This window comes from Schistocerca cancellata, chromosome 5 (genome assembly GCF_023864275.1).
Source record: "Schistocerca cancellata isolate TAMUIC-IGC-003103 chromosome 5, iqSchCanc2.1, whole genome shotgun sequence".
In the NCBI taxonomy this organism is placed as follows: domain Eukaryota; kingdom Metazoa; phylum Arthropoda; class Insecta; order Orthoptera; family Acrididae; genus Schistocerca; species Schistocerca cancellata.
This window is the reverse complement of record NC_064630.1, coordinates 764,162,281-764,177,003: the sequence shown is the minus strand read 5'-3', so window position 1 is coordinate 764,177,003 and position 14,723 is coordinate 764,162,281. Positions and strand designations below refer to the sequence as shown.

At 40.9% G+C, this 14,723-nt stretch overlaps 1 protein-coding gene across 2 annotated transcripts in view; it reads right to left on the bottom strand.

The window, feature by feature from the left end:
• The window catches only part of LOC126187614 (transcription initiation factor TFIID subunit 1), a 230,779-nt gene that overhangs the window by 174,981 nt on the left and 41,075 nt on the right, over positions 1 to 14,723 (bottom strand). For both annotated transcript variants that reach the window (XM_049928806.1, XM_049928807.1), the window contains exons 3-4: positions 3,237 to 3,455; positions 1,161 to 1,343 (exon numbers count right to left, since the gene is read on the bottom strand). In XM_049928806.1, coding sequence (XP_049784763.1) covers positions 1,161 to 1,343; positions 3,237 to 3,455 — 402 coding nt within the window. The remainder of the gene's footprint in view (positions 1 to 1,160; positions 1,344 to 3,236; positions 3,456 to 14,723) is intronic.

The following is a 14,723-nucleotide window of genomic DNA, read 5'->3' as shown; positions in this document are numbered from 1 at the left end:
GGGCTACACAACGCAGATGCCAGGCTGAGAGTCCATGAAAGGATATTATAGATATATAATTCAGCCCACCGGATGTAACTCATTTAACAGATTCTTGAGTGTCTTGAATCCGCGACTGGTGTGATTAATTGAGGCAATAGCAAGGATCTGAAGACAAGCTATGCGTCTCATCACAGCTGTGGATTTAGTCAACACAAAAGTATAATAGAGATTCTCACTGAACTGAAGTAACAGCTGGTACAACACAGGCAGTGTGCATCAAAATCAGGCTTCATTTTAAAATTCTGATATGGTATGTTCTAAAAAGAACCAAGTGACATATTACTTTCTTTTGCTTGTATCTGACAAATGACCACAGCAATAAAGCACAAAAATTTGAGTGTGTACAGATATGAATGCAGATGTTGATTTGGAACAAAAGGGATAACATTCTTGACATTATAAACCATTTACATTTAGTCAGACTTCTTGACAATGATAGTTACTTATCAACAGGTACTTATTAAATATGTCATTTTATTAGTTATTTATTTAGAGCCTTTTACAGGAAATTCCAGCGTGTAAATCTGTCCACTAGGCGCTTTAAGTATGAGTAAAATTATACACCCTAGTTGTGCATGGTCATGCATGATGACACACTTAGCAGTACCAGCATGCATTCTCAGGGTCTAGCCCTGCTGAGTATAGTGAGTTCTATTCAGTCTCCTCTTCACATTTGCAATGGGCATATGACAGCATGGGAGACATCCTGCAGAGTGTGTGCATCTAACCAGCCTGGTCATGGCACAAGCTAAAATATTAAGCCAGATGTTTCTAACACAAATGAAATTAATAAAATAAAATAGTACGCAGCAAAGATAAAGAGTGACATGACCAGTTACAAACTTATAGTTAATTATTTCATTTAGGATTTTGTTGTTCTTCAAACTAAATTACATGGAAAATTGGTCAACCACAAAACTCAATATGCAAACTAAAAGTGCTAAAACATGCAGAGAGCTTTAAAGTTGGAAATAATTAATGTTAGATTGGACAACAACAAGCCTATTGAAAAGAAATATAACATTTTTCCCTTGCAGTTTCAAAATGAATCAGGAAGATGTATAAAAATTTCTAAAACTTTGCCAATTTTTATATAACTACCTAAAATAGAAAACTACCTTTTCATTAACTTTGAAGCCATAGTTAAAACCTTCTCCAGTTTCTGGAACTTCCAGCATGTCGTACCAGACTTGAGCAGGTCCAAATCTCCAGTCTGCAACTCTGGGCCCCATGTTGTTGTTATCACCATCATCTTGTTTCACCCCCTGTGATTTGTCTTCTGCAGGGCATAACAGTTTTTCCTGTTGAAGATAAAGATGCATTCCTAATTTGTTTATATTCCTGAACCAAACTTGTCAAATGGAATTTCTGTGAATTACACGCCCACTTAAAAATTTATACATTGTATTCTAAGAGAGTTTGTAATCCATTCATCTAAGCAATGCCCACAGTAATTGTCCACAATTGTAGAAAGAACCACTACAATTCAGTGTTATCTTGCTTGCTTAAATACATCAGAGTAACTATATTAATAAACTGTTACTTACCAAACAAAAGTGCTGGCAGGTCGATAGACACACAAACAAACACAAACATACATACAAAATTCAAGCTTTCGCAACCAACGGTTGCCTCATCAGGAAAGAGGGAAGGAGAGGGAAAGACGAAAGGATGTGGGTTTTAAGGGAGAGGGTAAGGAGTCATTCCAATCCCGGGAGCGGAAAGACTTACCTTAGGGGGAAAAAAAGGACAGGTATACACTTGCGCGCACACACACACATATCCATCCGCACAAACACAGACACAAGCAGACATTTGTAAAGGCAAAGAGTTTGGGCAGAGATGTCAGTCGAGGCGGAAGTAAAGAGGCAAAGATGATGTTGAATGACAGGTGACGTATGAGCAGCGGCAACTTGAAATTAGCGGAGGTTGAGGCCTGGTGGGTAACGGGAAGAGAGGATATACTGAAGGGCAAGTTCCCATCTTCGGAGTTCTGACAGGTTGGTGTTAGTGGCAACTATCCAGATAACCCGGACGGTGTAACACTGTGCCAAGATGTGCTGGCCGTGCACCAAGGCATGTTTAGCCACAAGGTGATCCTCATTACCAACAAACACTGTCTGCCTGTGTCCATTCATGCGAATGGACAGTTTGTTGCTGGTCATTCCCACATAGAAAGGTTCACAGTGTAGGCAGGTCAGTTGGTAAATCACGTGGGTGCTTTCACACGTGGCTCTGCCTTTGATCATGTACACCTTCTGGGTTACAGGACTGGAGTAGGTGGTGGTAGGAGGGTGCATGGGACAGGTTTTACACCAGGGGCGGTTGCAAGGGTAGGAGCCAGAGGGTAGGGAAGGTGGTTTGAGGATTTCATAGGGATTAACCAAGAGGTTACGAAGGTTAGGTGGACAGCGGAAAGACACTCTTGGTGGAGTGGGGAGGATTTCATGAAGGATGGATCTCTTTTCAGGGCAGGATTTGAGGAAGTCGTATCCCTGCTGGAGAGCCATATTCAGAGTCTGATCAAGTCCCGGAAAGTATCCTGTCACAAGTGGGGCACTTTTGGGGTGGTTCTGTGGGAGGTTCTGGGTTTGAGGGGATGAGGAAGTGGCTCTGGTAATTTGCTTCTGTACCAGGTCGGGAGGGTAGTTGCGGGATGCGAAAGCTGTCTTCAGGTTGTTGGTGTAATGGTTCAGGGATTCCGGACTGGAGCAGATTCATTTGCCACAAAGACCTAGGCTGTAGGGAAGGGACCGTTTGATGTGGAATGGGTGGCAGCTGTCATAATGGAGGTACTGTTGCTTGTTGGTGGGTTTGATGTGGACGGATGTGTGAAGCTGGCCATTGGATAGATGGAGGTCAACGTCAAGGAAAGTGGCATGGGATTTGGAGTAGGACCAGGTGAATCTGATGGAACCATAGGAGTTGAGGTTGGAGAGGAAATTCTGGAGTTCTTCTTCACTGTGACACACACACACACACACACACACACATACACACACACACACAAAGACCACAACACTTCTTACATTACTGCAAGTAGCACACTATAGTTTTTAATTAACTCACACAGAATTATAATTACGTAAACTAAAGCTTCTGTTTTTTTTTTTTCCTTCTTCTTCTTCTTCTTCTTCTTCTTTCTTTTTTTAATTCCATATGGCTAGATAGGAATTACAGAATTTTGTTCTCACCTCATCATCAGACTCACACATCTCCGGAGGTGGAGGTGGACCATAATTAAATGTCCATCCCCTTTTCCTTTCATGTATATTATCCTGATCTGATCCTGAATCAGAATTATCTTGTTGCAACTGCTGTTTCCTACGTTTGCGCCGCTTCCGAACACCACGCCAAATCTGAGGCAGGCTGCTTGGCTTTCCTGGTCCAAAGAGGCGAGAAAATCGTAGAACCTGGCAAAAGAGTTAATTTCAGATTTTAATTAAGACTCAGTTTTTACTATTTGGGGTTGTTAGTATATATCTTCTCATAATATAGTTAACACTATCACAATTAAACAAAGTTTGAGCGGATTCACAGACTACACAATCCCACGTGTTGCTCATGGAGTCAATGAATTTTTAACAATCTGCGTATTTTCAAAAATTTCCAATAATAAACTACGGAATGTCAATAAGTATTTCAGTAAAATCAATTTAACATTATACGTATATCTGGTTAATCTACTAAAATTCTACTGGTTGGCTTAATGCAATACATACTTCAAAAGTCAGCAATTACCTTGTTGTCTATAGAGCTGAACAAATGAAATTCTAAGGGAGAGAAGGAGGAGAGAAGAAGAAAACAGAAGTAAAAATTGTTAAAACTGAGATTAACTGAGGCGTATGTGGAGTGAGAAAATAGCTAAGATTTCAGAACACTAAAAATTAATTGCTGGAAATTGACAGGAAAAAAATGAGAGACAGACTTGAGAGAAATTGTGCTTTTTGTTCTAATGCCATGCTATACACAAACTTGAAGACAATATTACGAAAAAAGGGCACAGAAACAATGAAGATGCAATGGGAGATATGATACTGTGAGAAGAATTTGAGACAGCACTGAAAGCACTAAGTCAAGAAAATAAATGCACCCGGAGTAGACAATATTGAATCATTGAGAGCCTTTGGAATACATACCACAACAGAACTATTCCAAATGGAATGCAATACGCTCAGTTTTCAAGAAGAATGTGATAATTCCAATTCAACATAAGGCAGGTGCCGAGAGGTGTAAATATAACCAAGCCATCTTTCAGTAATTTATGGTTAGAAAATATCAACAGAAATTAAAAACTGGTACAAGATCAATTTTTATTTCAGAAAAATGCAGGAATGCTCCAATAATACTGACTCTAGTAATTATCTTAAAAGATAAGATTTAAAAAAGGCAAACCCACATTTACATAATTCATGGATTTACAGAAAGCATTTGACAACGTTGATTGGAATAAACATTTTGAAATCCTGAAGGTCACAGGGATAAAATACAGAAAGTGAAAGACTATCTACAACTTGTACAGAAACCAAACTGCAATTGCACCAGTCAAAGGACATGCAAGGCATGCAGTAGTTGAGAAGGGAGTGAGACAGGGTTGAAGCCTACCCCTAATGTTATTCAACTGGTACATTGAGTAAGCAGTAAAGAAAACTAAGAAGAAATCTGAAAAAAGAAAAACTTCTGAGATCTGCTGATGAGACTGTAATTCTGTCATAAATGGCAAAGGACTTGGAAGAGATGGTAAACAGAATGGATAGTGCCTGGAAAAGAGGTTATAAGATGAAAATCAATGTAAGTAAAACAAGAGTAATGAGGTGTAGTTGAATCATATCACGTGGCACTGAGAGAAGTACATTACAAAAGAGACACTAAAAGCAGTTGATAAATTTTGCTGTTTGAACAGTAAAATTGCTGATGATGGCTGACGTAGAGACGATATAAAAAGAAGACAACAACAGCAAAAAAAGCATTGATGGAAAAGAGTAATTTTTTAATATCAAGTACAAATTCAAACGTTTGGAAGTCTATTGTGGAGGTTATTTTCTGTAATGAGAAGGTACTGAATTGAACTGGGAAGAAAATAAATTACACAAATTGATTAAAAATGATATCAGCTGATAAGAAATATCATGATGCATCAAGAAATAATCACTTGGTAATGGAGGGAAGCATAGGTAGTGAAAATTGTACAAGAAGATCTCGGCATGAATAATGTAAGCAAAGCAGGTTCAAATGGATGAAGGCTGTAATACTTATGCAAAAAAAAAAAAAGCTAGACAAATGTGCAGCTGACTCCTGTACACAAGAAAAGTAAAAGAATTGACCCACGAAATTAGGACCAAAATCCTTAATATCGGTTTTCTGCAGAAGTCTTGAACATATTCTCAGTTCAAATATAACAAATTTTCTTGAGACAGAAAAGCTTCTGTCCAAAAATCAGCAAAGATTTAGAAAGCATCACTCATCTAAAACTCAGCTTGCCCTCTTCTCATACGACATTATGCAAACCATGGATGAAGGGCAACAGGTAGATTCCATACTCCTAGATTTCCACAAAGTGCTTGACATGGTGCCCCACAGCAGACTGATAACAAAGGCATGAGTATACAGAATAGGTTCATAGATATGTGAGTGGCTCCAAGTCTTCTTAAGTAATAGAACCTGTATGTTGTCCTCAAAGACTAGATTTGTTAATGCGTCATTTAACTTGTAAATCTAAGCATCTCTTTTGCCTGGACCTTCTGTATTGTTTGCTTTGCTTTCTTTTAGGGTGCAAAAACTAGTGTCATATGCGTCCATGTCAGAACTGGGGAACATGAAGACAAAGAGAGGAGTTAAAAATGACTACACATTAATCCCAATCGACAGAAGGGAAGACAGCTAAAAACAGGGACATAGAGAAAGGTCTATACAATATGCCATAGAGAACGGGAGGTCCTGAAATAAAATTAAATGTCCTTTGCCACATTGCTACAACGGATAAAAAGTAAAATGCAGTCGATAACTCAGACAGCAAACACAAACGAGAATGTACAGGAAATGGCAGACCGTCAAAGGTTGAGCACAATGAGCACAAAGTGGTGGGAGACCACCACTTCGCAAATGGCGATGGCTAGAACAACAGCGCCCTATTCACAACCTTGCTAAAATGATCTTGTCATGGCAAGATGAGGGAGAGGCCTAATAACAAGGAGCTTCTTCCCATGAAGGGAGGACTAATGGTAAGGCCAATGTTACACCACCTCCTAACACACGGCAACACAGAGATCATCAGAGGGAATGTAAGAACTAACAGACTGAGGTAGGAGGACTGCAACCTGGCAGCAGTCTCATTTCCTGTCACACCGAAGTGACCAGGAACACACATTAACATCACGGTAACTCCATCAATAGTGAGCAAGTGACAGCTTTCCTGGACCCACTGCACTAAGGAATGGGCAGTGTACAGCACACAGCGGCTTTGGAGGGCACTGAGAGAGTCAGAGCAGATGATTCAATTGAAAAGCCAGTGGAACCAAATGTACTGCGTGGCCTGATACAGGGCAAAGAGCTCTGCTGAAAATACTGAGCAGTATTCTGGAAGCTGATACGAAAAACGACTGTACCAATGACAAAGGCACACCAAACACGATGATCAGTCCGGGAGCCATCAGTGTACACAAAGAACAAAGAAGATGATCAGTCCGGGAGCCATCAGTGTACACAAAGAACAAAGAACATGAAGTTCCGTGTGAAGGTCGTGAAACTGAAAGCGAAAGAGCGAGGCTGGAGTAGTGTTGTTAGGAAGCAACCGAAGGCCAAGGTGAACACAGGTTGCCGCACGAAGTTAAGGTGGTGAAGGGTTCGCATTTATCAGGAAAGTGGCAGGTAGCATGAAGTTAAGCTGCCGGAATAAGAACCGAAAGCAAACTCCAGGAGGTAACGGAGAAGAGGAAGGCACCCCATACTGGCGATCAAAGGAGTCATTGAAGGAGGAGGCATAGGATGGGTGGCCATGCATGGCAGACAAATGGCATGCCTATCTGCTGAGGAGAAAGTCACAGCTGTAGGACAGTGGTAGTTCGGCAGACTATGCATACAGACTCTCAACCTGCATAGTGTAAAAGGTGTCAGTGGCCAAACGAATGCCACAATGGTGGATAGTACTGAGACAGCATAAGAGAGAAGGACGTGCAGACGAATAAACAAATCACCCATAGTCGAGTTTCGAATGGACAAAGGACCAGTACAAACGGAGGAGGGTGGTTTGATCTGCTCCTCAGGAAGTACCACTGATGACACATAGGATATTGAGGGACCCCATACAGCGGGCTGCCACTTAAGACACATAGGAGGACCAACAAAGTTTCCTATCGAGCATGAGCCCCAGGAATTTCATAGTTTCAACGAATGGAAGAGCAACAGGCCCAAGGTGTAAAGACGATGGAAGAAATCAATTATGCCACCAGAAATTCACAAAAACGGTTTTGTTAGTGGAAAAACGAAAGCCATGCTCCACTGCTAAAGATGATCAAGACATCGGTGAAGGTGCCGCTCAATGACACAAGTCCATGGAGGACTGCAATAAGTGGCAAAATTGTCAACTAAATGGGGGCCTGGTGGGAAAAAGGCCATTATATGGTTAGTGGTGATAGCGAAGAGGATGACTTTCAGGATGGAACCCTGAGGCACACCTTTTTCCAACAAGGTAGAACCCACATGTACACTCTTTGACATAAAACTCGACCGGCGGCCGGCCGCTTCAGAGGCTAAGTCTGCGCCGATCGCGACATGAGACAAAAAAACTGGCCAACTCGCTAATTCTCTAAGTGCGGTTATCTGCACAATCTGGCAACACTGTAGACTGCGGCACTTCCTGGAGGAAAACTTGTCCCCAGATTGAGAGACTCTAGGCTGATTACGCCTGTGGTCTAGCGGTAGCGTGCGTTGTTTCTGTTCATAATGTCAGTGGATCGATAGCAGCTGGCATAAAATATTTTTATAGCCTCTTCTGTCTGAATGCTGAAGACGTGAATGTAATGGTAGCGCAGATTCAATCTATTTCGCTTTGTGACACACCGATATCAAAATTTTATCTAGTAACGATTTTGCGGCAGATTTCCTGCAGACTGTCCTCCTCTGGACGCCGTATGCGGCAAAGCTCCGGGATCCATTTGCTGGCTACTGGCAGCGGCCGTGCGACAGCAGCGGCGCTGCACTCCCCCGTTCTTTATCGAAAGCACCTGCTACCGCTCATCGCATTTGATGATTTAAAACGCTTTATTATTAAATGTTGCTCCACAGAAAATTTCTACTATTTCCATTCACGCTCAAAAGCAACGGAGACAGACGCCCTGATTAGTAGGCGGGTAATCGGCAAGAGCTGAGTATGGCCCGAAATTAATTTTATAGACTGGGACGAAATTAAACCACCTCACTACATTCGATGAATTTATAAATGCTTCATACCTCGTTTCTTTTCCTTTCAAACTTAATTATTTGTGCAACTTTTGGTCAATGTTTGGATGTTTTCGTCAAGCCAGAGTGAGCGTCTGTGGTGTAAAGTGTATTACAGTTCTTGTTTCATTTCTTATGGTAAGTCTATGCGATAAACTGTGTGAATACCTTGCAATGCATGCTCTGTAGCAGTGCAGGCACACTGCACATTTGGAGTTCCATGTATGGGTTCATGAAGTATTTATTGTTGATCGGAAGTGATAGTTAAGGTCATCAGATTTAAACCAGAAAAATTTGTCGTTTTGATGGTTTCAGAGAACGGAAAGGAATTGCTAACGCCGGTGTTAGAAAACGTCTACAGTTAAATGCTATTGCAAAAATTTAGAAGATGGGAACTATATTAATGAACATGTGCACTTCATAAACAACCTTCTGACATGTTAGACCTATATGACGAACAAAGCTCAAATTTATACCGTTGACAGTCGGTTTGAATCTTTTCATTACCTATTTTACAGTGAAGCACCTTGGAATTTGCAAAGCAGAAATCCATGATATTAACTTAATTTACTAAGTCGAAATCGGACGAAGATTGATGTTTAAAGGCATTCTTCAGATTTCGCATAAGAAATTTTTATTAGCAGTTTGCAACTCCATTAATTAAAATGGAAAATAAAAGGTTGTAGTCAGCGGCTTCTACCGTGATTCGAACTTATAGTACAAGCACTGCAACGCACAAGGGAACCTCTGAGCTAACGACACACTGGCGGCCAGCGGCGGACTATAGTCACTGCGATGTTGCCTGAGCCTCAAAACGCAACCTTAAACACACAAACAGAGGAGGTGGAGATTACTGTTTTAACGTCCCGTCGACAACGATGTCATTAGAAACGGAGCACAATCTCGGATTAGGGAAGGATGGGGAAGGAAATCGGCCGTGCCCTTCCTAAGGAACCATCCCGGCATTTGCCTGAAGCGATTTAGGGAAATCATTGAAAACCTAAATCAGGATGGCCGGGCGCGGGATTGTACCGTCGTCCTCCCGAATGCACACACAAACAGGTGTTACTTATGTGAAGAACGCCGTTCTTGGAGTCCAGAAATTAAATATACTTTCTAATTGTGTCATCTTGCAGTGGATTATATCGTACGAATCTTCGATGTGGAAAACGAATGTCAAGTGAATTTAGCGAGGTAACGCCCACCTACACCCGGAAGTAAATGCACTATCAGAGTGTTGACAAATACTTGCTACGACGCTGCCATTTCTCGGCTCTCTGACGAGGCAGCTCTTCAGCGAAATGCTTGCCGTGATTCTCCGATACGGTTCTTCAGAGTGGAGACGCGCGCGCACGTTTGGTTTTTATGCGGCGTTCTCCCCTGATGGTTTCTGACGTCGCCTTGTGGGCTATGTATACATATGAGACATTCAATTATCATTAATCCAGAATGATACAAGTTTCAGCTTCCGGCGTGGAAGAAGGCTGTTGACGCCGACATTATATCATTTCAACGTAGGGAAAGCAAAACGGGTCATTCAATGTTTCTCATTCAACATAAAGCATGTGAGATAAATTTCCATAACGTTCATAATCATCTAAAAATACAAACGAAGTAAAAATACACCGGAAGCTTATTCGAATTGAATATAATGTAAGATACCAAACGCTTTGCACCTCGATGTCGAATTTGTCCACTTGCAATCGTTTGCAGCATGCACATAGAATGTCATGATTACCACGAGAATGATGAAATATGTTGGTAAGGATGGAAGCAAGAAGAGACGCAGTCAACAAATATTCTATTCCTCATGGCATTCATTTCATTTGACACGTAAGAAGAGGTAAAGCGGGAATTTACTTTCGTTAACACGAAAGATATGCCGCACATATTGATAACGAGGAAGTCTGCGTCTTCATACGTTTCTTCCTTGAAATCTGTATGCTCTATTATATACTAAGTAGCCCGATCATTGTTTCAGTAATGTTACCCTCTTGTTTGACCCCGTAACGATGAACAGATTCCAAATGCATGTCTCTGCGTGAAAGTAGCTGTTCGAACCCTTCCTGGGTTGTTTTTTGTGTTTTATTGCTTGGAATTCCTGAAGCAGACCACTGTGCCTTCCCCCCTCGTGGGTTAGGTCTCAAAACTAAACCGTTTTGTATCCAATGGCATAATTTATTCATACAGCATCAGCATAAGACTCTTGCGAGTGAGAGAATGACAATAACAATCGTAACAAGAACAAGCAAATAATGAATGATGTTTATTCCAACGCAGAACGAGAATGGCTTTAAATATAAAAATCTGTATCTATATCCATATCTATTGATCTTTGAGTTGGCACAATGCAAATATATTCTTAGCATTTAGTTACTGAATTTAGTTCTGGATGTTTGCAGAGAAAAGGAAAAGTCGGTACTTCTCGCTAGTGTAATATAATGTGAACCAGTAACTACCCTTTCCTTAGAACACGACTCAAGCAGGTCCTCAAGTAGGCACTGCTGCATTCTGTTCTCTGACATTGCTCTGATGACGGTTAATGCAGATAGTTCCGATTATGAAATACAAAACGTATTGCAGGTTAGTTCCTAGGATAGTAACATTAAATTTGCGTTGTAGACGGCACATGAACGTGACGACTATCCGTATTACTCATCAATATAAAAAGACAATATTTTGGGAATTTAGCAGGATTACTCAAAATGAAATCTGAAATTGGGTGACTGACCGCACAGGTGCTAAACGTCGTCAAGAGTATACGATGTCCTAATCGCATTAGGAATATGAAGATCGTCTTCGACAGCTCGCAACTTTCACATTGCTATCTCCACCCTACTCCAGACAGCTCTCGGTGGAGTTGCACTACGTTGCCGATGTTATGGAAGGCCTTCAAACCGACAACAGAAAACATATTGAAAAATACAAGTGAATTCTCTTGCAGCGTAAGCTTATTGTAACTAATCTAAAAATTATTGGAGAGGAACATTGTCCTATTCAAAAAAAGTAAAATGTTACACACTGTTGACGTCAAACGGACATTATCTATGTCCTGTCTTGTGTCCTACTCATCTATAATATCAAGTGTACTATGAAAAGGATTATATATAATGGATTATAAGGTAATGCATTGATACCAGATGGTGGGGGCCGGCCGATGTGGCCGTGCGGTTCTAGGCGCTTCAGTCTGGAACCGCGTGACCGCTACGGTCGCAGGTTCGAATCCTGCCTCAGGCATGGATGTGTGTGATGTCCTTAGGTTAGTTAGGTTTAAGTAGTTCTAAGTTCTAGGGGACTGATGACCTTAGAAGTTAAGTCCCATAGTGCTCAGAGCCATTTGAACCATTTGAACTATTTAACACAAAATGACATTAAAAATTTAAGTTATTCACGAGCAGCTAGTTGAGAATATGTATGAACATTAAATGACACGACGAACCGTCTTGTTCTGCATATGGATTCAAACCCAGCTCATGCAGACTAAGCAAAGATTTCGTGACTGACGGAAACTAACAGTCATTCCTGATTAGGCATACAGAGAGTGATATACCTCGATTTTAGACAGTATCAGTTAGCAAATATCAACTTTAAATTGCATAACGCAAACATTTTTAACAGACACGAATTCCTACCCAGCCTCTATTGTCCCTGTTAACGAACTACGAGAGATGTTAAATATTGCTTCTTCACAAGTAACTTACTTGAAATGCCGTGAGGTAAAGCTGTGTGTTGGACACGGATTCGAACCCGGAACCTAATCGGATTGCTATCGAAGCACAGTCAAATGTGACATATCGGAATTTCGCGGCAGTAACTAGATGTTTTAACTGAAATGACGAGACGAAACATTAATTTTTTCCTTCCCAGGACTCCAACCCGGCACCGATCGCTGTTATATTCTAGAGAAAACTAACGTTAAATATGGGTTTGTTGCATCAGCAGTGACATGTGAGCATATTTGAACTGAAATAATATGACGAAGTGTTCAGCGCTCACTGGGAATAGAGCCCCACACATATCGTTGTTCACTACATACAAAGAGACGTCAGCTACCGAATTTTTCTCCACCAGCTGCTCAGAATAGCATCTTTAACTTACAGTCATCTCACAAATAGTTCTGTGTCTCACTTGGAGTTAAAAACGTCAGATATCGTTAGTGTTGACAGCGAATGAAAATACATTAAAAATCAAGATTATTATCCACCAGCAGATAGGTGTTCTCATGCTAGAGCTTGATAATACATAATTAAATCTTTAGTGCCGGGCCAGGATTCGATCCCATTCACGCAAAATATGTGAAGGTGTTGAGGAATCTGCAGTTTTGAACAAACAACAAATTGTAGCCGAGCTGTATTGCCACGAAGGGATCAAAATCCGCGTTAAGGGCGGTCTGAGTTGCATTCCCAGTTCAGAACCAATTTTATCGACATACAGAAGCTCAAATAAAAGATGGAATAAGTGTCCTGTGACCATACATAGCGTTTGTGTCGTCACTTGAAATAAATAACTAGTATAAGAAAGGTTACTGGTGATAGAGTTTCTACATGTCGCCACTCCAGACTTTATTGTGGTTCAACCTACCGTCTACTTGGTAAAGAAGGAATATCATCTTTAATGTGAATTTTCACACCACGCAGCCATTATATCTCCTTCACTTGGTGTAGCCAGGAGAGAATGGAATCTGTCTCTCCCTATCTAAAATCATTGACAGAAGTGGGAATCGAACCCAGACCATAGGTATAACAACCTACCATCCGTCCAACAGACCACGAAATACTCTTCTCTGCGAATCATTTTTCTATCGTCACGCAGTTGCGCCACACTGGATGAGAATTCTGACACACAGGCTCCCTGTAGTAATTTGCAGCATGTTCAGTAAATTCATTTACTTTGTTGACCGAATCACCATGAACTAGCTGCCTCGGCTACCCAGTGCACACATTCGACTATTTTGTAATCACAGAAATAAAATCACGTTACTGCCACCTACACACAACTGCCAACATTGTAGGATGCAGAAGTTTAAATAGGAAGTGTTCCTTTCCACTTGAGCTATTCTATTGCGCTATCTGTTACTAGAAAACGTCGTTCAGTCCAAAAGAAACGCTGTAACTGTTTGTCTCTCAGAAGTCAAGACCTGGCCATATGCATAATCTCACAGTGCTGTGGAATCCAAAAGTTCTGGAGGAATAGTTGCCGAGCTCTGGAGCTGTTGTAGCTACGTGTCAGCTTGTAGCATAGATAAGATGTCGCGAGTTCGAATACATTCAGTGCTACATTTTTTAAAACGCAATTCTGCTCTCTGCTGAAGTTATCAATCTAATGGAACTTTGAACATAATTCCCTTCACTTCTCAACCCAAAGTAGTCGCATGTGGAAAAAGGACTAACTTCTGTGACATTTTGTTCTATTCAGGTTTAATAGACAGCAGGCAGCAGATGCATCTCGAAGATGTGCAGGGAGAGCGCATCGTGCCATAATATGTCAGAAAAGTATTTTCTACATTAGCCGTCGTGTGGTAGTGATATTTTATTCTTCTTCAAACTTTGATTGACAGCTTTAACTAAGAACAAATTTTCTACATGCATGTAATCAATAAACTGCATGTGCATTGTCAGACTGTCAATGGTAACATCAGAGAATTCGCATATATCGTTGAGGATTAATTTCTCTCTCATGTTTACTATTGTTTTAACAACACTAAAGGAAACCTTACGAAAATTGTGCACTGTATTATAAGAAATGAAATAAAACTAACCATGATAACCTTACGACGAAAGTATCTGTACACAAGCATGCCTCTATCGACACGAATTAGTAAAATACTACTCACTTAGATTTTGATTGGGTCTGTGTTTAATTGGTATGCTGTGTCATACTCAAGAGGTATGCAAATGTGGCATTTCATAAATATAGTTACGTATTCCTAGAAACCCAAAATTCGCTTGTCAGCAGCGGAAAGAGGCGTTACCTGTTGTGCAGCATTGTAAGTTTTTCAACATTGCACTATGAACTGAAAGCATTTTCTTGCGATTTCCTTATTGATGTTTGATCTGACTGCTTGTAGCTCTTTCACAGAAGGGATAAAAACGTTTCAGTCAGTGAGACTGAAACCGCGAACCGCAACAGACGCTGTTTCACAGGTCAGCACGTTACCACAGAGCTGGCGAGGAGGTATGGGTCTCAGCTTCCTATTACGATGGCAATAGTAACTAGAACTCGTAAACCGCTATTTAAAGGTCGAG